The sequence below is a fragment of the Mustela lutreola genome, chromosome 11 (assembly GCF_030435805.1).
Source record: "Mustela lutreola isolate mMusLut2 chromosome 11, mMusLut2.pri, whole genome shotgun sequence".
Lineage (NCBI taxonomy): Eukaryota > Metazoa > Chordata > Mammalia > Carnivora > Mustelidae > Mustela > Mustela lutreola.
The window spans coordinates 71,151,785-71,176,464 of NC_081300.1; the positions used below are offsets into that span (position 1 = coordinate 71,151,785).

The 24,680-nt window shown below is 39.4% G+C and overlaps 1 protein-coding gene across 3 annotated transcripts in view; it reads left to right on the forward strand.

The window, feature by feature from the left end:
• The window catches only part of TTC28 (tetratricopeptide repeat domain 28), a 646,079-nt gene that overhangs the window by 198,649 nt on the left and 422,750 nt on the right, over positions 1 to 24,680 (forward strand). The window contains exon 1 of one of the 3 annotated variants that reach the window (XM_059139722.1): positions 21,161 to 22,318. The exons of the other annotated variants lie outside the window; for them this stretch is intronic. Within the exon in view, the coding sequence (XP_058995705.1) occupies positions 22,292 to 22,318 (27 nt within the window). The 5' untranslated portion in view covers positions 21,161 to 22,291. Of the gene's footprint in view, positions 1 to 21,160; positions 22,319 to 24,680 lie in introns of those variants that run through there. 3 annotated transcript variants of the gene reach the window in all.

Below are 24,680 nucleotides of genomic sequence, written 5' to 3' on the forward strand. Positions count from 1 at the left end.
ATGGGGAACTACTCAGCTTCTTCTCAAAGAGGATTGTGTCTGTTGCCCCCAAATCATGCTCACATTCTTTCAGGATATTTTCCTTTTGGACACGCAATTATATTTGCATAGCACCCTTACTTTGAACTTTGTTTCCCTAAAAGAAACAGGTGTTTTCTGGGGTCTTTCAGATTTCTTTCATTTTAGGATATAAAAAAATTCTAAGCTTGTGAATGCTCGAGGCATGCCTTTCTTTTATATCTGCTTGTCATGTATCATCCCTAATATGACAATTCCATACTGAAGACTAATTGATGATCCATTAATTGATGGCACTTGAGATTAGAAGAAAATGACCATATTCAATAGTATATTGTTAGTCTAGAAACAAATTGCTACCACAGCTGCCTCACTGAATAGGCTCACATGATGTGTCTGGTTGGAGCTAGATGCCAACTGATCAATAAGTACAGAGTTATTATAATAATTGAAAATCAGTATTAAAATTTAACAAATAAAAGCCATGGTTTTGTCATTTTTATTGAATTTTCAAGAATTCCAGTTATTTGTGTGGATTATTCTTTAAAAGATGGGATAGGATTTATACTAGTAAAATATACGATTCCTGTTTTTTGGTAGGGGTGCTGATTTTTCACAAATAGAATAAAGAGCCCCTTTTCAAAATTATCTTCTGAATATGTTCTAAGTTAAAGTGATAGTGGCCTTTTTCCATGCCCCTTAGCAGAGTCCAACAGATGTTGGCCTTGGCCTGTTGGATATGAGAATGCTGATTATGGGACATGGGGAAAAATAAGAATAAAGGGGTGATGCTAGGAAACTAATGAAGAGTGAGGGGTTGGTACTGCCAAAACCTGGGCACCCATAAAGTACAGAAGATGTGGGTGCTGACCCACGAGTATGCAGAGTGCTAGTCTCTAAAACCATCTGGCTTAATGCATTTATATGAGCAAATTAGAGATGTAAATGTGGCCATGCAGGATTAATCACGCACTGTGCTGCTCTTTGCTAGTCTTAGTGCCAAATCACATTTCCCATTCTTTGTACTCTGTATGATTTCTTTAGATTTATTTCGTTTGGTATACCATCTTTTATACAACATTAATGCTCTACGGTGGAATTTTTTTTGGTGTCTGTACCTATAATACAGAGGAGGGAATCTCAAGGGGAACGAAGAAACAGAGCATCAAATCATCATTGTTTTCTTTTTTTGTTTGTTTGTTTTCTTTTTCTTTTTTTTTTCATTGCTCAAGTGTTATCCAAAATCCTTAGTAAATTTACTGTTGTCTCTAGGTTGATAATCTGTTGGCATTCTCAATATAACCTTATATTTACTGCCATTTTTCTTTCTTTATCCCTTCCCTGGGGTTTATTGAGATATAATTGACATGAGACATGGGTAAGATGCTTATATATTGCAAAATGATTACCACCATAGGGTGAGCAAACACTCTATGATGTTGCATAATAACCATCTCTCTCTTTCTCTCTCTCTCTTTTTTTTTTTTTTTTTTTTTTTTTTTTGGGTGAGAACATTTAAGATCTATTTTCTTAGCGACTTTCAAGGATACAATGTGCTATTATTAACTGTAATCCCCATGCTATACATTAGATCTCAAGAACTTATTCATATTATGACTAGAAGCTTGTACTCTACATATGTCTAGTTGATTTTCTTCATGCCAAGAGTTGAGAGACTTTTGAGTGAGGAAATGTAAATTCACTTGCCTGAGGTCACAATTTAAGTCCTGGTGCTCAAAAACAGTGAAATGTGATCGTCGCTGTGGCAGAAATTTCTCACCATTCCCCAATATTCACTTTCTTTTCTTCTGTAGCAATAAACTCTGCAATTATTAACTAGACTTTTGGCCACCCAGAATAAAGGATACATTTCCCAACCTCGCAGCTCGGGGGTACTCATAAAACTAAATTCTGGCCAGTGGGGCGTAATGAGAATGTCAAGTAAAATTTCTAGGACATATCTTTATAGGGATGGGTGGGCTTTCTTCCTGTTGGCTGAAATGTGGATATGATGGCTGGTGCTTAAGGAACTACCTGTACTCTAGTTGAAAGCTGTGTGTTGAAGATGGGGGTAGGCAAAAGAGGGGAATGGGTCCCTGATGGTAGTGGAGATGGTATATTAGCCTTGGCCTTCTGATCTCTGGACTTTGTCTGTATCAGAGAAATTTAAACTTCTCTCTCTCAGTTAAGCTTCTGTTATTTTGAGTTTTCTAGTACCTGCAGCTAAATCTAACCCTGAATAAAATAATCATCCCAAGATAAGACTTATTTTGTGCCTGTAGTAAAGTTGGGGCATTGACTATTTCTAGAATTTAGAAACATATTTTTAAAAATTAAAATCTGGCTTTTGATTTTCGTCTGAACTGTAGTATTCCTGCAGTTTCCCCACACATAGAATTCACCTGTTTTTCAGGAAGATAACTAAAGAAAATGGTTTTCTTCCAAATGACAGAAAGTACTTAAGTTGGTAACCAGAAAATGTAAATCTATGATGTTCCTAGTTATGCTGATTATATATGACCACTGGACACAGAGGTGTAGAAATGCAGTAAGAAACTGAAGTTTTGGGGGAGTCTATAAAATGGAAAGCATCTGGTATGAAGTCTATAAAAGGCCACAGTATCAGGTCAGGTTCTTTTGTGAGTTGAAATTTGGCTTAATATAAATGGCTTCCAAGTGGTATTGCTTCCTTCTGTTCTGGAAGAGGATATATTAAAGCAGTGAGGAATGTTATAGTTCAGTTAGGTGGATATAAAAATCCTGGGAGGGTCAACCCTGGTAAGTATCATCTTCTCCAGTATTACAAATGAAGTGATAACAGGGGGAGCTAGTAGAAAAAAATGGAGATATCATACAAGTCCTGAGACTGAGAGGGAAAGAAGATGTTTTGTTTAAAATACTCTACTAGGGGTACCTGGGTGGCTCAGTGGGTTGAGCCTCTGCCCTTGGCTCAGGTCATGATTTCGGCATCCTGGGATCAATCCCCACATTGGGCTCTCTGCTCAGCAGGCTTCCTCCTCTCTCTCCTCCTCTCTCTGCCTGCCTCTCTGCCTACTTGTGATCTCTGTCAAATAAATAAATAAATAAAATCTTTTAAAAAATAATAAAATAAAATACTCTTTTAAAGATACAGAGATCAATAGTGAATGAACTATAATTGACCAGTAAAACTATAATTGACCAGTTTTTCCCTTGTGAAGTGAGCAAATGAAGACCAATAGAATCTTATCACATTCTAATTTAGTCTTTTTCATAGCTAGGAGGGAAAGCCTTTCCTAAAGAAAACTGAAAACTAAGCATCATCAAGACATTATAAAAGATATGCATGTAATCAGGAAAATGAAGGTGCCGTTATGGTAAGTTAGCATCTGGCTTCTTCACCAATTTCATGTACAAACATGACATGGTTTTTCTTTTTTTCTACAATCACTTCTTCCAACCATGCTCTGCCAAATCCCTCTTTCTGGGCAGTTTCCAGATTCCACAACTTTCTTTGTTCTTTTGGGTATTAAAAAATTCATTCTGGTCCAATTTAAAACTCCAGTATTACATACAGTTTAAAGTTCTTCCCTTCTCCTTTTTCCTGAGGCAATGGTCCAGGCTTCATCCAGAAAATTTTTTCCCCATCTCTTTTGGGCCTCCCAAAAGTTAATACATAGGGTTTTCCATGTATTAGAAGGAGAGAGATGGAAAATGTTATATGTTTCTCTCACTTTACTGGTCAATTATAGTTCATTCACTATTGATTATTGCAGTTTCTTTGGTCAATTTTGGCAGGTGTCCAAATGCTAGTTCTCTTAAGGAAGCACATGAATGAATATTTTGAAGGACCTTTTAGGATCTTCCCCATTGCTGTTTCTTAATATGAGAGACTAAGTTCCATTTCTGTCTCTTACAGGCTTTCAGTGTCCACCTCTAGCGGTATACTCTAAAGCCACCTGCTGCTAGAATCTTCTCACCCCCAAGGTAGTCTTCTGGGGTGGGATAGCAGCGAAGTGTCTCAAGCCATCTTCTGGGGTATCTAAATATTGGAAATTCTTGCATCTTTGCCATGCCAATGATGGGAGCTTAAACTATTTCACTGTTGCTCCCTTTCTGCTAGTTCTCTCAAATTATCAGGCCCAATCAATTATTCATTGCCTAAGCCAGTTATTTTTCAAATGTGGTGCCTAGACCAGCAGCATCAACATCACCTGGAAATTTACTAGTCATGTAAGTTCTCGGTCCTGATGGGGCCCACTAATCTGTGTTCTAAAATGCCCAAACAGCTGGTTTAACTGGTAATCCAAATGGGAACTGAGATGCCAGTCTTCTTACCATAGGTACTCTCAATCTTTATGATTAATTTTCTTGGAAGCCCCTAGCCCCACTTTGACTAGGTTTAGGGAATGCCAAATGACTCCCCAAGTAACTTCTTGAAATTTGTAATGTTGTTGTTCTTGTTGTAGAGACTGGAAAGGTAGGGGTGGGGAAAGCAGCAGCATGAGGAGTATTATTTGGAAATATTAGCTTATGCTCTATTATGGTGGGGTAACAATGTCCAAATCTCTATCTGGGCTTTGTCTGTATCAGAGAAATTTAAACTTCTCTCTCTCAGTTAAGCTTCTGTTATTTTGAGCTTTCTAGTACCTGCAGCTAAATCTAACCCTGAATAAAATAATCATCCCAAGATAAGACTTATTTTGTGCCTGTAGTAAAGTTGGGGCATTGACTATTTCTAGAATTTAGAAACATATATTTTTTTTAAAGATTATTTATTTATTTATTTGACAGAGAGAAATTACAAGTACACTGAGAGGCAGGCAGAGAGAGAGAGAGGGAAGCAGGCTCCCCGCTTAGCAGAGAGCCCGATGCGGGACTCGATCCCAGGACCCTGAGATCATGACCTGAGCCGAAGGCAGCGGCTTAACCCACTGAGCCACCCAGGCGCCCCTAGAAACATATTTTTAAAAAATTAAAATCTGGCTTTTGGTTTTCATCTGAACTGTAGTATTCCTGCATTTTTCCCACATGTAGAATTCACCTGTGTTTCAGGAAAATAACTAAAGAAAGTAGTTAAATTAAAATCAATTAAATAAAAAAGTATCTTGCTATAATTAACCTTTACCTTACCCATGACTTTATCTCTGGACTCAAACGTCCTAATACTAATGCCTTCATGTTCATATACTTCAACTTCCATCTGGCTTCTTTCATTTATTCTTTTTTTTTTTTTTTTAAAGATTTTATTTATTTATTTGACAGAGAGAAATCACAAGTAGATGGAGAGGCAGGCAGAGAGAGAGAGGGAAGCAGGCTCCCTGCTGAGCAGAGAGCCCGATGCAGGACTCGATCCCAGGACTCCGAGATCATGACCTGAGCCGAAGGCAGCGGCTTAACCCACTGAGCCACCCAGGTGCCCCTCTTTCATTTATTCTTTCATCCTGATAAAAGTAGTCTGCTTTACAGACTCATCAGAGAGTTATTCTTTTCCTACAGATTCTGAAGTTCACTTCTATTTTTTTTTCATTTTTTTATGGTGGTAAAATGTACATGGCATAATATTTGGCATCTTGAGCATTTAAAAATGTATATTTGTTTGTATTGAACTCTTTTTCTCAATGAGCCATGTTTCTCCACTTCGTCATTCTTTCTCTTTAGGGCGAGCAACATTTCCTGAAAGGACAGCCTTAAAGCTGATAGTTACAGTCACGCCTGGAGTATTGAGAATAGAGGACAATCTAGACAAGAAGACACATAATAAAGATCAGAGCCAGATAGTAGGTCAGGTGTCAAGGTCTTCTTGAGGGCAAGAACCAGTCATTGGTTCAGATTTCTGGGTATTCAGATACAAAGAAGAAAAACTTGGAAAAGGAGCAGGCACGAAGGAGTCAAGTTCAGCTTTGGAGACTTGGGACAAAGGCAAGGTAATCGCGTAATATAGATCAGTAGCAGTAACAAGAAAGAGAGACTGCTTTCTGCAAATACATGCTTTCTGTCAAAAGCTGGATCTGCTTTTAGAGTATGGGTGGGCCTGGAAGAGGGAAGCAGGTGGCACTTTGACCCTGTTTAGAGAGAAAGGTGAGAACAAGGCAGTTTCTGTCAGATTTTATTCACCTTCTTTAGGCTTCCTGTTAGGAAAAACCATAGTAACTTGGAGTAGGGATACAAAACTCCCAAATGAAACTATTTGCCACTACCACCCCTTCTGTCAGCACGTGTACACACACACACACACACACACACATATGCTGCAGTGAGGAAATCTTTTGCGCTGTGGATGTTGTGTTCAATATCTTTTACTGGGATGCATGAGATGTTAATGATCTGATAAAACCAGAGTATGCTGTTATTATTCTGGTAAATATTTTAATACTATCTTTCAGAAACTGACTTTAAAAAAAGATTAAGCCTCTTATTTAGGACCATATCTTTTGATGTTTCTGTCTTTACCAAATACTGGTTTATATTAGTACCTCTATTTCAGGGGAGATTATCAAGAAAGTTATTGAAAACCAGGCTTAGATACATCTGGAATTTTTCAAACTGTCTCATCCATTTAAGAGTAGTTGTTATATATAAATTTGAAATGAAGTCCATACTACCTTCAAGCTAAAATCTCCTTTGGTAGGTTTTGTATTTCTGGATGAATTTGTTACCTTGTTTGTTTAATTTATTTTGTAATAGAGAATCCTTAGATTCTGCTTTCTTATTAATTTAAATGTGCTTTATTATTTTTTTGAATTGTATTCTAAATTTTTTTAAAAACAGATTTTTATTTATTTATTTGACAGAGAGATCACAGAGAGGCAGGCGGTGGGGGGGCAGGGGAAGAAGGCTCCCCGCTGAGCAGAGAGCCCGATGCAGGACTCGATTGCCTGAGATCATGACCTGAGCCGAAGGCAGAGGCTTAAACCACTGAGCCACCCAGGCGCCCTTGTATTCTAAGTTTTTTGAGGTAAAATGTTGAAACAGACTTTTATATCAAATTAAGACAAAGATATTTACTGCAAACCTACTTAATCCCAAGAAAATCCAAATAAGTTGACTAAGGTACTAGGAAAAAAATGAGTTTAATAAAATAAGTAACATTTCACTTAGCATTCCACCTAAGTTAGAAAATCTAGTGGAAAAAAAAAGAGGTACATTTATCGTAGTAAAAATTATTTAAGAATAATGTAAATAAGAACTATGTATGATTTTATGTAACAAAAACATTTAAACTATCAACTAAATTTCTCCTGAAATTTGACATGATTAATTTGAAATTTATGTGGAAGAATAAATAGGTTAGAATATCAAAGATTATTTTGATTATTTTGAAAAAATAAAACTAATAAAAGTGCATTAATTTTAAAATAAAGCATACTTTTTAAAAGCAATTATGAAAGCAGTATGATGGTATTTGATTTGGTTATTATAAAAATTTTAAACTCATCTATATAAGTTTAACTATAGGAAGCTAGAAATTTCTATGGACAGCATGAGTTTTGGATTTTCAGAAAAGTGGATTATAAATTATTTGTTGTTAAGATATGACGGTGCTTCAGGAAACAGAGGTTTATTTTGTTTTGTTTTTAGATTTCTTTTAAAGTTGGAACAGATTTTGATACTTAGTATAGTCCCTGTGTTTTAGGATTGGAATTTTAAAATTTTATCTTTGAAGCAGTTGATGAGGGAGCAGGAGGCTGGCTGAGGACAAAGCAAGAGCTGGCACCTTGCACCCCCCCTTCATCCGCTCCCCTCCATAGGTGTAGCATTCCTCAGGCACCCTTGACTGCCATAAAATGATAAATAGTTAACTTGCTGAGATCACAATCCTGCAAGACAGGAGTCTCCCTTGGTTTGCAAATGTCCTTGAGATTACAACAAAGAAGTTACCTTATCAATAGCCCAATTTCCAAAGACACAGAACTCAGTTTCTCAAGCCTAATGTCACCCTCCCCTCCATAAAAATCGAAGGAGGTGGAGGTAGAAGGAAAAGTAAATAAAGTTAAATTTCTTCTAAACCTAAATCTCATTAACAAGGATGCTTGATAGCCGGAATGTAACATTCCACCAGACTTCCAATTGTCTTTACTTGATAGCAACTAAGCCTTCAATATCCTGATAGTATTCTTTGCCCCAATAGCCCTTCTGAACACCCCTTTGTCCTCACCTACCCAACTCCTGTGTATATAACCAACCACTCCTAACAACCCGGGGCAGCAGCAGCTCTTCCTGCCCACGGGTCCTGTCCCCGTGCTTTAATAAACCACCATTTTGCACCAATGACGTCTTAAGAATTCTTTCTTTAGTCGTCGGCTCCGAACCTCCTCACCCCACCGAACCTGACTTAGGTTCTGGGACTTCATCACAGTGGTGTTAAAATTGGTGAGGATTATCAGAAATAGCCTTTCCATTTGCTTTTTCTGTGGGGTTAGGAAAGGTTTGTGTGAAGGTTTTTTTGTAAGAGTTTGTAGTCACGGATGAGAAATGTTAGGCTAGCATATTTGTTATAAAGATTAGTTTCAACTTTATTTGGCCTATTAGCTTTGTTCTGTTTCAGTGGTTCTAATGGGGGTGCCTGGGTGGCTCAGTGGGTTAAAGCCTCTGCCTTCAGCTCAGGTCATGATCCCAGGGTCCTGGGATTGAGCCCCGAAAGGGGCTCTCTGCTCAGCGGGGAGCCTGCTTCCCTTCCTCTCTCTCTGCCTGTCTCTCTGCCTACTTGGGATCTCTGTCTGTCAAATAAATAAATAAAAATCTTAAAAAAAAGAAGAAGAAGAAGAAGAAGAAGACACCATATACAGCCATGGTGTTCTTGGTAGAATACTATGAAATAGTGACATCTTTTATTATATCTTTCAAATGCATATGGACAGTGATAATTAGAAAATGTTTCTGTGACATGTACTTATAATAAATTTGTATCATCAGCACATGTCTGGAATAAAGTAGCCTGTTCAACTAGGAATGTTGATTTGTTTTTTCAGGTTTTCATGCTAACATTCATTTGCTAATTATTTATTTATTTTTTGTCTGGTGCTAGAAGACAAAAGGTAGCTCATGCCAAAGACTTAAAAAATTTGTGATAGAAAAGTTTTAAGTACAGAGAATTATGTATTAATTTCTTTGTGAATTGGAGAAAGCTGACCACTTTTTTAAATAATAGTTTTATTACAATATAATTCACCTACCATAAAATTCACCCTTTTAAAAAAGTGTACAATTCAGCTATTTTTTTCATATATTCTCAAAATTGTGCAGCCACTATCCAATTCTAGAACATTTTCATCTCACCTTAAAGAAACCCGGTATCCATTAGCAGCCACTCCTCATATACCCACCGCCCCCCCTCACTCCTCAGACCCTAGCAGTCCTAATCTACTTTCTGTCTCTGTAGATTTTCCTGTTCTGGACATTTCACATAAATGTAATCATACAATCAAATGTAATCACACAAATGTGGTCACTCTCATTTTTTGCAGCAAAATATCTGAATCCGAACACATCAGCAATCTTACCAAATCATATTTGAGCAAAGCTTTAGCTTTATTGCTAGGCTGTATTCCACATTTCAGGAAGTGGGTGACTCATGAAAGTGTGCATTCGATGGTGAATTCGTCAAACTAATAAAGGGAACATTTCAAGGAGATGCTCTTTTGTTTAGAATTATTGGTATTACAAGAGGGAGGAATGGTTAGGAGAAATGTGACTAAGACAACCCTGTAAGGTATTAAATGAGAAAAGAAAATAATTAAAAATATTTGTACATTTTAGCTAAATCTTTACCCTTGTTTCTGTGTTTTTTTGCTATTCAATTTTTGCCATTTACAATACAAAACAAACTCCAGCTGCTCACAGGAGGAGTGATCTTCCGCATTGTATTCCATATGCAGATGACTGCTAGTTATTGTGCTCACTGGTGTAATTGATAAGTTTTTGTAGTGATTGGATCTTCTGAATTCCTTACTATGCAGGTCAGTTAGTTGCTATCTTACATTCAGAAAAATAGAAATTTCTTTTGGACCTTAATTCTGTTGCTTAATTTGGTAATCAGAATGTCAACCGTCTGACCCATTCATATCCTTCTGAAATAAGAAGAAAAAGCCCTTTCCTGTTTTTATATGGGTGGCCAGATAGACAGCGCTTTTAAAAATTAGCATATGAATGTTTTGACTCTCTTACTTAAGACAGCCTGTCAGTTTGGCAGCTCTGAGCCTGTTATTGCTGTGTCTTCTCTTTTTTCATTTTCATGTTTTGACAAATGAGATTGTACTTTTGACAAGTGATTCGTACTTCATCTAAGGATTTCAGAGTGTTTTTAATTTATTTATTAAACTATCTAAAGATCATTTTATCCATCCATTTTTGGGTAATGTGAGATTTTCCCTCATACAAATGAAAATAGAAAGTGATAGTATTGAAATTCCTTCAATAAAAAAAAAATTGGACAAATAAATGATTTTTCAGAATAATTATTTTCAGAAGCTTGTATTTCTCATAATTGAACATCTTTAGACTTAGGCCAGGTGTAGTGCTCACTTCAGGGAAATGGCCCCTTTTTGAGTCTGAAATCCTTTTAGAACTGAGGGATTTTACAAGTACTCCTTGATAAATGAGTAAGTTCCATGCTGAAAATTTTACAGCAAAGGAAATTATATGTGTTTTATCTTACCATGTAACTGACATTAAATTGACTCATTTATTCAACAGTCATTTAATGAAGACCTAGCATGTGTTGGGAACTCTCCTAAGTATTGGACTTTTATAGTGGTGAACAATCCAGATACCATTCCATAGACATTAAAATCTGTTGGGTGACACACATATCAAATGAATAAATAATACAATTTCAAATTATAACATGTGGGTTGAAGAAAACAAAGTAATAGACTATATAGTAAATGTGGGGAGGGGAATTAATTTTGGTGAGGAGGCCTTCTTGAGGGCTTGCTGTTTGAAAGGAGAATTGAATATTGAGAAGGAAATACCTATTCTGGAGGAAGAGAATTCCAGGCAGATAGAATTGCAACCACCAAGGTCATGAAAGAAGCATAAGAAGGCAGGTCTGGCTGCGGCTCAGTAGAGGGGAAATATGGCAAGAGATGAGGGTGAAAGGTAGAAGCCAGATCATTTAGGGCCTTGTAGGCCACGGTAAAGGCTTTGTATCTTATTCTTTGTGCAAAGGGAGGCCTTAAGGGATCTGTATTTTTAATCTTATTTTATTTTAATTTATTTAAATAAATTAATTTGTTTTTGGTAGGCTTCACATCCATCATGGAGCCCAGTGTGGGGCTTGAACTCATTCATGACTCTGGGACCAAGACCTGAGCTGAGATCAAGAGGGGACATTTGGGCATCTGGGTGGCTCAGTTGGTTAAGCGACTGCCTTTGGCTTAGGTCATGATCCTGGAGTCCCGGGATTGAGTCCTGTATTGGGCTTCCTGCTCCATGGGGAGTCTGCTTCTCCCTCTGACCTTCTCCTCTCTCATGCTCTCTTCACTCTCTCTCTCTCAAATAAATAAATACAATCTTAAAAATGAATGGGACGTTTAACTATTTTTTTCCCTTTGTGAAAGGTGCCCCCCACTTTAAGATATAAATTTAAGTAATCTCTGCACCAAAGTGGGGCTCAAACTTAAAACCCCAAGATCAAGAGTTGTATGCTCTGCTGACTGAGCCAGCCATCCACCACCACCCCCACCCCCGTATGTGCATAATCTGATTTACGATCATTCTAGAGGCACCTGGGTGGCTCATTTGGTTAGGCACCTGCTTTTGGCTCAGGTCAAGATCCCAGGATCCTGGGATCGAGCCCTGTGTGGGGCTCTCCACTCAGCAGGAGTCTGCTTGTGCCTCTGTCCCTCCTCCTGCTTGTACATTCTCTTTCAAATAAATAAATAAAATCTGGGGTGCCTGGGTGGCTCAGTGGGTTAAACCTCTGCCTTCGGCTCAGGTCATGATCTCAGGGTCCTGGGATCGAGCCCCACATCGGGCTCAGCGGTGAGCCTGCTTCCCTCTCTCTCTCTATCTCTCGCTTTCTCTGCCTCTCTGCCTACTTGTGATCTTTGTCAAGTAAATGAATAAAATCTTTAAAAAAAATAAAAAATAAATAAATAAAATCTTTAAAAAAAAAATCATTCAGGCTACACGGAGAGACCAAATCACAGGAAGCAAAGTGGAAGCTATTGTAGTAGTCCAGGTGGTATTAATGGCATAAAGAAGACGTGGTAGAGGTAACACGAAGTGGCAGAATTTGGATAAGAATTTGTAGATAGAAAGTTGAGGACTTGTTAGTTAGATGTTGAGGACAAGTCAAGGAGAGGAATCAAGGTAACTGTAAAGCTTTTGGACTGAGCTCCTGGGTGAATAGAGATGTCATTAATCGAGATAAAATACAAAAAAGGACCAGATTCTTGGGGGGGGGAAATCAAGAGTGATGTTTAGGCTATATATAAGTCTAAGATGTCTGTTGTACTTCTTAGTGGAAATGTTGAGTTGGCAGTCATTTCTACAAGTCAGTAGAGAGAGAGGTATTTGAGGCATAAATATGGGTGCCATCAATTAAGAGATGGTATTTAGAGGCTTATGAGTGGCTCACATCTCTGAGGGAGTAATTATAGGTAGACAAGAGGGCAGAAGACTGGGCCTTAAAATGTTCCACCTTATACATATTGGTTCATGTAAAAGAAACATTTATGTTTCAATATAAACAAAATCAGATGTCTCTGTGAGAGTCAGCCAAGGTTCTTAGTTGCAAGTAACAGAAAGTAATTGCAACTGTGTAAATCAGAAGGTACCTGTAGCTTAACCATAAGGGTGCCACAGTAGCCCTGGGTGCCAGAGCTGGAACTGCCATTGATGGAGCTGGATGATGGAGGCCATGATGAGCTCTGCTGGCACTAATGACATGGTAACTGGATGTGGCTGTGGCTACTGCTGGAGTAAATTCTCTTTGTGTGACTATTCCTGTGTCACTTGCTTTACATTCAAAGCTCTGGCAAATAATTGAACCTAGGTATGGGTCTTTATCCTAGCTACAGGGTGGTGAGGTAGAGTAATCATCTGACCTTTTTGGTTTCTGTCATGAAAGATATTTCCTACATTCATCAAGACTTAGCTAATGGAGAAGTACCTAGGTAGCTGAGTCAGTTAAGCAGCCGACTCTTGGTTTCAGCTCTGGTCATGATCTCAGGGTCCTGGGATAGAGCCCTATGTCGGGCTCCCCACTGTCAGGCTTCCCACTCAATGGGGAGTCTGCTTCAGGATTCTTTCTCTCCCTCTGCCCCTCTCCTCACTCTTTCTCTTTTTCTCTTTGAAATTAAAAAAAAAAAAAAAAAAAAAAAAAAAGACATAGCCAATGGAGAATTTCCCCTCAAACAGAATGGGAATACAGATATTGGGCAGTTCAACAAACACCATAAAGAAGTGTCAGTTTTGTGAATGTAATTTATTTGGTTGCTTATAAATTCATAACTATAAAGTTAAATAGGTTATTAGAGGGCCTCCAAATGGACCTTAAGAATAATATTTCTGGGGCGCCTGGGTGGCTCAGTGGGTTAAGCCGCTGCCTTCAGCTCAGGTCATGATCTCAGGATCCTGGGATCAAGTCCCACGTCGGGCTCTCTGCTCAGCAGGGAGCCTGCTTCCTCCTCTCTCTCTCTCTCTCTGCCTGCCTCTCTGCCTACTTGTGATCTCTCTCTGTCAAATAAATAAATAAAAATCTTTAAAAAAAAAAAAAAGAATAATATTTCTACTGACTTTCTTTTCTCATAGCCTATTTCCTGTTCTAGGGTTGAAAAGAGATTCCTTTTCCCTATACATATATATATATATTTTTAACCATAGCCAGAGGAATATAGCCTCTTTTGGTTAAAACACACAAATAAGGGATGCCTGGGTGGCTCAGTGGGTTAAAGCCTCTGCCTTCGGCTCAGGTCATGATCCCAGAGTCCTGGGATCAAGCCCCAAATCAGGGTTTCTGCTCAGTGGGGAGCCTGCTTCTCCCCCCACCCCCCCGCCTGCCTCTCTGCCTACTTGTGATCTCTGTCTGTCAATAAATAAATAAAATCTTTAAACACACACACACATACACACACACACACACACACACACACACACGAGTCCCAATTTCAAGCATCTTTTTTTTTTTTTTTTTAAGAAAAACTTATATATGGGGCGCCTGGGTGGCTCAGTGGGTTAAAGCCTCTGCCTTCGGCTCGGGTCATGATCCCAGCGTCCTGGGATCGAGCCCCGCATCGGGCTCTCTGCTTGGCAGGGAGCCTGCTTCCTCCTCTCTCTCTGCCTGCCTCTCTGCTTACTTGTGGTCTCTGTCTGTCAAATAAATAAATAAAATCTTAAAAAAAAAAAAAAAGAAAGAAAAACTTATATATAAACACACACACAATTACTACACTTATACACTCAGGATTTCTTTTGGAAGGTTAATAAGTCCAGGGGTGCATATTCTGGTCCAAATATCTGACCACTTAATTTACTTCAGAGAAATTCTATAAACTTTAGCTGAAGATAACATATGCTAAAATTTCTTCTAGATTGATAAATTACGTAACAACAAAATTACATATGCTCTGTGGCTATGGCTCCCTGATAGAAAGAAGTAATAAGATTATAGCCCTAAATAGTATAGTTTATTGATCATATTTATATGAGAAAATTTGTAACACAGTCATAGTATCCTTATGAAGGAAGATTAACTGCTTGTGAAAGAGATAACAGAGTATTTCCAGGTTAGCATCTGTGTCCTTTAGTAAGTATCATTGGAAAACGAATGCTGGGCTTTTTCATTAAGTGCTAGATTTTGTTGTCTTCCTTCAAAGAGTATTGAACTTTGTTCTGGCAGATAGTTAAGTCACTTGTAGATTAAATATGCTTCTTTCAAGGGTTTTTTTTTTTTTTTTTAAGATTTTATTTATTTACTTGACAGAGACCACAAGTAGGCAGAGAGGCAGGCAGAGAGAGAGAGAGGAGGAAGCAGGCTCCCTGCAGAGCAGAGAGCCTGATGTGGGGCTTGATCCCAGGACCCTGACCTGAGCCGAAGGCAGAGGCTTTAACCCACTGAGCCACCCAGGTGCCCCTCAAGGTTTGTTTTTAAGATAATTAAATTACTTATAAATTAAATATGCTTCTTTTTAGGTTTGTTTCTAAGCTTTTTTTTTTTTTAAGATTTTATTTATTTTACAGACAGAGATCACAAGTAGGTAGAGAGGCAGGCGGAGAGAGAGGAAGGGAAGCAGACTCACTACTGAGCAGAGAGCCCAATGCAGGGCTCGATCCTAGGACCCTGAGATCATGACCTGAGCTGAAGGCAGAGGCTTAACCCACTGAGCCACCCAGGCACACCTCTGTGTCTCTTTTCTTAAAAGATGATGAAACATTTTGAGATCCTACTCTTTCTGTCCCTTTCGTGTAACAGGTTCTTAGAATCTGTTTGACTTGGGAAATGTCTCTTAAGAAGGCCCCTTTTCTGTTTCTGCTGCTCTAAATCAAGGCCTCTTCTCTCCTATTGAGCTGTTGCAACAGAAACTTATTTGGCCTTCCTATCTTTATGGTTCTCCCATTCTTTCTGTTGCTCACAGTACTTCCAGCATAAAAATCTAATGTGTTTGCCAATATCTTGATTAAAACCCTGTGCCGCTCATCATTATGTTTGAAGTCATAAGTTAAGAACAAGGCTTTAGAATTGGAGTTAAATTTCCTTTTGACCACTTTCTGGCCATGATAATTTGAGAATTTACTTCACCCTTAGGCTTAATTTCCTCTTCTGAAAAATGGGCATGCTAGTAGTTCCTCCCCATGAGGGTGTTAGGAAGAATCAATGAAATAAAATATATAATATACTTTAACGGACTCAATAAATGATAGGCATTATTGTTAAGATAATATCATTGTAAGATAATATCACTGACAGTCTTCTAACCTTAACTCCATCACACCTTGCCCCACATTAGGTCTAAGATCTATTGGATGACTTACTAATGTGACCCAGATTTCATACTTCCATGTTTTGGCTCATGCTCTGTTTCTTCAATCTGAAACACTCTTCCCCAAACCCTTTCTCTGCTTGTTGAAAGGATACTGTGCCACCTCTCCTGCAAACCTTTCTCATTTACCACAGTCAGAATTAATTGCTCATTAGGGCTTCCATAGTCTTAATGAGAGAATATACCATTAGTTAGTCCATTCTTTTAGCACCTAGCTTGCACTAAGAGCTTGGGCTCTGAAGACTCAGACAAATAGTGAGATCAGTAAATGTTAGTTAGTTGCTATCATTGTTGTTATTTTTATTAGTTGTCTAACCTGTCTTCTTCTTCAGCCTCCACCAGACTGCTGTCTCCTCAAGGGCAAAAATCATGTGATGCTTTTTTGTCTTCTTCCACACTGTCTAGTACAGTCCCTTGTATATAATGAGTTCGTGAGTCCATGTGTTTTGGATTTAAAGGGTGGGGCTTTTTTTCCCTGACACTGCCTGATAGTGGAAAGAAGTGAGGTGGTTAAGGTTAGGGGGGTCCTTTCTGGATGTTATGGAACAATTCCCTCCTGAGGATTAGGACGATGGTCCTGCATCAGCTTGGCTGTTGGGGCAGAATTCTTACTGTAACAAGTTATATTAGTTTTCTTTCTTTTGCAAAGCAAGGCCTTCATATTCTGAAAGCAACCAATTGTGTGAAATATCACTAATGAGGTAAAAAATTTTTTTATCTCAAATATCCTTCTACTTTTGTCCCTTTATTTCCTAACACCTCTTTAAATACTTGATACTTGAGAATAATTTGGTCTTTAGGAAAATTAATATATTTTCCAAATACTGTTTCACATTGAGTTGAATATTCTACTTATAAACACAATAAGTGTAAATAAGTATGAGGCTAGCTTTTTCAGGCATTTACCCTGTGATCAAAGACAGACATATCATTCCTAAAGAAATCTTAAGAAAATTTACAACAACAAAAAACGGTATGTTTTCTTTATTCATTTCCTCTTTCTTGCTTTTGTTCAGATTTGAATAGGCAAGTAGTTATTGAGGAAAATACTATTTTAATAAACTGTTTTACAATATCTGCTTGTAGAGAAGTGATTTGTGAAGTGCTCTGTTAAAAAATAAAGCAATTGTGAAAAATGCCTTTTAGTAGCTGTGGATCTGAGAAACTGTGTTCTTGCTGTTTGATACTGGATCTTTTTGAAATAGCAAGCTAAATTATGACATTTTGAACTGTGTTAGCTTGGTAATTTTATATAAATAATTACTAATGGAGAAAGTATATTGGTATAATAATAATTCTATAAATATTTCAGATATAATTACCAATTCAATTTGGATTGAGCAAAATAAAGACATAAAATAAGTAAGGTGATTTAAGATAGAACTGGTATTTAATGGTCCTCTTTTGAGTGATACCTATTGGATGAAACCTGAAATACTCACCATACAGCAGGGGAAGAAATGCCATACAAATAAGTGAGCCAAAGGAAATACACTGAAATGACTGAAAATGAGTTTAAAATCTCGGATCACTTCAAAGTTTTCAATTGAATCTGTCTTTCCATAGAAACACAAATATAGGGGTACCTGGGTGACACGGTTGGACATCTGCCTTCAGCTTAGGTCATGATCTCAGGGTCCTGGGATTCCTCTGTGGGGCTCTCTGCTCACAGGGGAGCCTGCTTCTTCCTCTCCCTCAGCCTCCCCCCACCCCCAACTAGAGCACTCCCACACTGTCTTTCAAATAAATTAATAAAATCTTTAAAAAAAAGAATAAAAAAGGAAAAATATTTTTTCTCTGTCTTCTTTCCTGATACAGCTCACTGTTCTCAGACCCCTGCTCTCCCCTAGTTTGAGGAACTTTGTCTTTTATAAAGTCCAACATGGTCTGGGTATGGGAGATTACTCTTCAGTCTGTAGACCATGCATGGTGGTATGCATATGGATTCACAGATGCCTTCAGAAACCACCCCCTCCCCAGATTAGGAACCATGTAGGTCCCTTAATTTGCATATGGGAAAGTGAGGCCTTGAGTGGCGTAAGTCAGCAGTCACAAATTATTCCATGCAGATGGAATTTAGACCTACAGGCATGTTTTGTTTGGCCTGTTAGGATGCTTTAAAATTTTCAAGCAAACAGTTAAATACAGGAGATTTTTAGCTTCTCATGAAAATTTAGAGTTTTTGGCAGTGTTAGACTGATACTCCTGCATGATATCAATTGAGAAAAGTTATGTCTCAGCTACCTCTTTTACATTACTCATGTATCTTCAGCTTTACAATACTCACAGTTCCCTTGTGTCTTATCCCTGTGTGTCACTTACTCATGTCACTTGCCCTGCCCTTCTGAAAATTTTTGTTATACCAGTAAATCAGAGACAGAGTAGAAAATAGAAACTTTTCTCTTCACCCCTAAGCAACTGTAGATTTCTGCTTTCATCACCCAGTCATTGATTTATAAGCCTTGGGCTCTACCCCTTTCATTGCCATTGACTTGCTGTGTGGCATTGAGCAAGTTACTTAACCCCTCGGAAGTTTAGCTTTGATATCTGTCAAACGGTCCTTGTAAGCATATTCATAGTTTACATAGTTTAAAAAAATCTAAAGGTTTATAAAAAATAGCCTTATAATATTAATATTATAAAGTTAATATTTTATTACATATCATAGTGCTTAAAAATGCTGCTTTACCTAAAAAATGAAAAAAAAAAACCCACTAATTCAAAGGGATACATGTACCCCTGTGTTTATATAGCAGCATTATTTACAGTAGCCAAATTATGGAAGCAGTCCAAGTGTCCATGGATAGATGAATGGATCAAGATGTGGTATATATCTATATAGCTATAATGGAATATTACTTAGCCATAAAAAAGAATGAAATCTTGCCATTTGCAACAACATGGATGGAGCTAGAGACTATAATACTAAGTGAAATAAGTCAGAGTAAGACAAATACCATATGATTTCACTCATGTGTGGAATTTAAGTAACAAAGCAAATGAACAAAGGAAAAAAAGAAGAGAGAGAGACAAGCTAAGAAACAGACTCTTAACTGTAGAGAACAGACTGAGGGTTACCAGAGGGGAGGTAGGTAGGGGGGATGGGTGAAATTGGCATGGGGATTAAGGAGGGCACTTTTCGTGATGAGCACCAGCTGATGTGTATGGAAGTGCTGAATCCCCCTATTGCTCACCCGAAATTAATATAACACTGTATGTTACCTACATTGGAATTAAAATTTTAAAAAATAGAACTAGATGACTGGGAAATTAATAGTAATGTCCAATACACAATTTACATACATGTATTACAATGTAAAAAATAAAATGCTGCTTCACTTATGCCCTTTGCCTACTATGAACACCTTCAGTGCCCTGCGTTCTATAGGATATAGTCCAAATTTCTCTGCCTTATAATGTTCCCTACCATTTGGTTGCGACAGACCTTGCCAAAGTACCTTTTACTTTTATGGAATAGAATTGACTTTGACTCTTTCATCATTCATCCCCTCACCATTTACAGTGATTTCTTCTCACTTTGGGAACACCTACTGACTATGTAACTCCTTTGTTGCTTAACTGACTGAGGCAATGCCTGCTTGTCTTTTTATAGGTAGATTTTGTTTTGTCCTAACTTCTTTGTAATTTCTTGTAGCCTAGGGTCTTCTTAGAACTTTCTGTCCCAAATGTTACTTTGTACCTAGCTAGCACTTAATACATGTTTGTTTCGTGACACCCTGGCCTCAGATGTTAGCAGCAGAAATTTGAAAGTGGTGCCTAAGAAGCGATAGAACATGGTGATAGAGGAATGATAGAGGAATGATAGAGGAATTCCTTAACATAAGGAATGATGTGAAGGTTTTTTATCCTGGAAAAACGGCAGAGCTATGGACAGATAAAGGAAAGTTGAGAAGAGAAACTGATTTTGGGGTAGATTGCTGAATTTGGTTTGCAATTTACTGAACTTTCCATGCTAGTAGGATATCCAGGTTAAGCTGTGTGGAATCATTTGGATATGTCAGAACATAAATAGAGTGTTGGTGTTATTTACTGGTATTATTATTACTGGTGTTATTTACTGGTATTTACTGTATATAATTTCAAGAGCAGGGACAGCCTCTTACTCATATTTCTAGTGCCTGGAACAAAGGCTGGCAAATAATAGGTGGTTAAGCCATAGGCACTATGTAGTTTTACTGGAATGAAAGGTAGCTGTGATGCACGTCATGAAAGGATCATAGGCTCTGGAGTCATGATACTGTGGGTCTGAATACCAGCCCTACCACCTTCCATGTGTTGTGGTCTTGGTTGAGCACCTGATCCCTCTGAATCTCAGCATCCTCATCTGGCACATGAAACAGTAAGACCTTCCTTGCAGGGCTTGAGATAATGAATGTAGGCATAGGTCCTGCCAGACAGTAGTGGTTTATGAAGTAGTACCTATTCATTCAGCTCTAATGGTTAATATTATTACCATAAAAAAGATAGTGCTTTCACCATTGGATTTCAGACACTTTGGCTTGGAAAATATCTCAAAAGTAATGTTTCAGGTACCTGTTTTAGGTATTTTAATAACATTTGTAATCAGGTATAGTTAGTGTTCAATCTGCATAAAATGACCCACATCAACCAATCCTGTCAATGCAGCTAGAACTTGCAGAGTAATAAGTTAAACATTGTTGGAGCCTGGACTCATAGTACATCAGTTACTTATTATTAGGTACATTAGTATTCTGGTAGCTTACACCACCCATTATATTCCCATCTATCAAAATAGCCTCGTGGTGGGATAGGAGTTGATAGACATGTTGGATGACAAATAATAGTGGAATTACATAGTATCTCGTGTTTGGAGAAGTATCTCCAATAAGATGGAATCATTTAAATAAGATGGAATCATTTTACAGAAGACGAATTAAACAATCTCCATAGCAGTAGTTTATAATAATAAAATTAGTGCTAGATTTAGAGAAGCAGAGTTTATTCTTGATTAATTTTTCAAAAATCTTTTAAGATTTCTAAAATCTTTTGTCTTCAGATCACACATTGAGATTTTGTAGCCTTTTGGTCTGGAGTCCCTTTTTTAAAAAAAAAATTTATTTATTTATTTGACAGAGAGAAAGAGATCACAAGTAGGCAGAGAGGCAGGCGGGGCAGGGGGGGGGCAGGCTCCCCGCTGAGCAGGGAGCCCAATGTGGGCTCCATCCCTGGACTCTGGGATCATGACCTGAGCTGAAGGCAGAGGCTTAACCCACTGAGCCACCCAGGCGCCCCATGGAGTCCCTTTTCAATTCCTTTTTTCTCTTCATGTGACTCTCAAATTCAAATACATCTTTTGAAATGGTTTCCTGAATTTGTAGGTCTCTCCTGGCTCTGATTCCTTAGGAGTTGTTAGGTGCCTCTCAAACTGTATGCTTACTTTTTGCTTTGGAGCAGATGTCGTGGCACTAAGACCCAGAAACCGTTTCCTCTGTGTGGCTGGAGCTGGGCAGGCGGTGCTCACACTGAAGGGAAGGAAGTCATTAGTGCAGACTGAGCTGTGGAGTTGGGTTCTTGCAGGATTTCCTTCCAGCCTTTCCCCACTAAGGTTCTTGGGAATTAAAAAAAAAAAAAAAAATCTAAACACACAAACCAAGTTTTCCTATTTACAGTGTTCAGGGAAGGTAGGCATTTCGGGAAGGGCAGATCCTTCTCCCAAGTTAGCCAAGAAGGAAGAAAAAAAAAAAAAAAAACAGCGTAAAGAAGCTCTGATTACAGATCTTTGGAATTTTCTTTGCTAAATTTTACAAACGAGAAATACACCCAGAATTTTGGGAATTGCTCCAGGCTGCGCGTGAGGGTTTGATTGCTTGTCTAATCTTTTTTTGAGAAGAGGAGAATTCGCCAAAAGGGGTTTGGATGGCAGGAGCCCGGCTCGGTTTCTGCATCAGCTCTCGTCCTGAGTCTCTTCTCTGAGGGAGGGTCTCTGCAGCCGGCTTGGAGACCCCCTGCCGCAGGCTCCTTTTGCAGGCGCTGGCTCGGTGGGGGGGGGGGGGCGGGAAAATGCCCTGCTCTCGCTCTCGCTGGAGTACGCTGGTTGCTGCTGGGACTTCCTAGCCCGGTGGGAAGTGTGTTCGTGGTGTGGGGTTACTTTTCATTGAACTGAAGGCGAAAAGACTGGACTCTCCTGGGCATTTTCCCTTCGCAGTGAATATGGGAAAGAATTAGGGGGTGGGAGGGAGGCAGCATGACTTGCAGTCGCTGCTGCCCTGCATCTGCCCCCAGCCCCCAGCCAGCATCTTGATGTTCCACGTATCGGCTGTACAAATATGATGAAATGGCAGCCCCGGAAGAAGGTAAGTGTCCTGGAGTGGGGACGGGGTCCTGATGCCCGACACAGGGAAGGGTGACTGGGGGCGGTTGCCCTCGGGTCCCTCCATCCCTTCCGTAGTTCGCTGGGCTGGCCGGACAAGCAGCTCTGTCCCTTTAGGGACTTGGCGCCAGTCCCTCAGGGACGAGTTACTAAGTCAAGTCTGCGTCCACTGCCCTCTTAAGTTTTTCCTTCTTCATGTGCCTGGACTCTCAGGGGTGACAGCTCAGGAACACCCGTGTGCTTTAGAAGCCCCATGAAGCCAGCGACACGGTTAGCTTTGCAGGACCCAGCCAAGTGCTGCCAGAGTCCAAGGACTCGGTGGCGCCCTGTCTCTGGGGGGCCATTTGGGGTTGCACCCCGACACATTCCAGTGTCCCTGCAGGTGGGTGTTGTAGCACCTACTTCCCCAAGGGGTTAATAGGTTGCGAGCCGCTGGCAGCTGCTTCCCAAGGGCCCCGCTGGGGGGCGAGCATCCCCAGCACAATCGCCCAGCAGCTGGTTCCCGGGCAGCCGGGCCTCGGGGCCTCCAGCCCCAGCGCCTGGGGCCGAGCGGGGCCTTCTGCCTGCGGGGCTCCCGGGCAGCCGCGTGGGCCGGCGCGAGTGCGCGCGCCGGCCATTGTGCACGGGTGTGTGTCTGTGCGTGTCCGCGTGCACGGGCGTGTGTGCATCGATCGTGGGGAAGAGGGGGAGGAGGCACATTGCTTTTTGCGAGATTATTTCCTAATATGGCTCCTTTGTTGAGAACTCAAGGAAAAAAAAAATCCAGTGGTTCTATCAAAATAAATTGCTATTGGTCCCAGAAATAACGTTTCTAAATGTGGGACTGGTCCCTACCCCAGGACGCTCAGGGAGAAAGACAGCTTTCTTCAAGTTGTTGGCGGCTGAAGGTTTGGCTAGGGCTCCCTTTTGCTAACTTGTCTGACTGGCGCTGCTAGGTGAACCCAGTGGTTCACTGCATAGCAGGACTCTCCCCCCCACCCCCCCCTTCAAATACCTCATTTGGCTATGGTTTTTATTGACATTCTTCTGAAGGAAAACACAGCGAACTGAATGTGCTATGCTCCTCCCCAGCCTTGACCTGTCTCCGTTAGCAGCTGCCTGGTGTTTTACTTGAACTAGCTAAACTGACTCTTTCTTTGTGGCATGTGTGATACGGTGTTTTACATCAGAGTTGAAATAGGAATCGTGTGTGGAATGATTCTCACATATTGTGCATTTGCTCTGTTGCTAGAGAATCTAACAACCTTTCTTTAGGATAGCCTAAATTGAAAGGTTTTCTTTGATATCTAATTAATACAGTTTTGATCTCTGACACTAAGTCATATCTTACCTCATTCTGAAGTCCGAATCCCTTTTATATTTGTTCTCATCATAGAGCTTCTTTCGGTGAGATTGGTTTGATTTGCTTTAGTTAAGAGATCCCTGCTCCAATCCCCAGCAAAAATTAGGAGTCGCATTAAGGAAAACCATAGAAGGAACTGTGTAATTAAGCAATTTAAATAGATACTGTGTATTCCTAAAGTGCTCCCCCCTTTCTTCTAGGTTTGTAAATTGCATATTTATGGGTACTTTTAAGATGTCTGCAAACTATACATTCATAAATGTCTGTTTTTTCTATTTTACCCAATATGCAGTAACTCATGTAGTTATGTCTGTGGAAACCCCTCTGGGTACTGGTATTGCTTGAACCACGGAAGTATTATTCTTGGCAGTCAGGTGGATTTCTGGACTCTGGAAGATTCTGTTTCAAGTGTTAGGATTCACTCTGCAGTATTTACTCACTCTGTGATGCTTAAATTGCTATACCAGAAGGTTGTGTTTATTCACTGTATTCATAATCCCAAACTGTCATGTTATAAAGATCCAGATAGAATTTTTCATAGTTCGTGGAAGATTAAAAAATAAGCTGAGCCATCAAATACTGTATGATTATTTGGTGGTGGCTTGAGAACAATTCTTGCTTCTTCTACATTGGAAATGGAAGCTTCCTTGGATGATACTCAGTGTTCAAAACCGGTCGGGCACCAGTAAGTCTTTACAAAGATTAGGTTTATTTTCTTATTCTTGAGAGAATACGCTCATGACCGGATCATTGCCATCGTTTCTGGCTGGGTCTGGCTGGGTCTGCTAACACATTTGTAGTGGAACAGTCACATGCCATGTGTTTTGCCAAACTGTTTCATAAAAAGCATTTACACTACAGATGAAAAGTGATGCTGCATTGATGGGATTTTAACAAAGCTAGGACGAACATCTATAGAATGCTGGCTGCCCCAGGTAGCATTTGCCTGTAGCTGGGCTTTATGACTAGGATTGCTTGGTAACTTGCTGTCACGGGGTCCTGT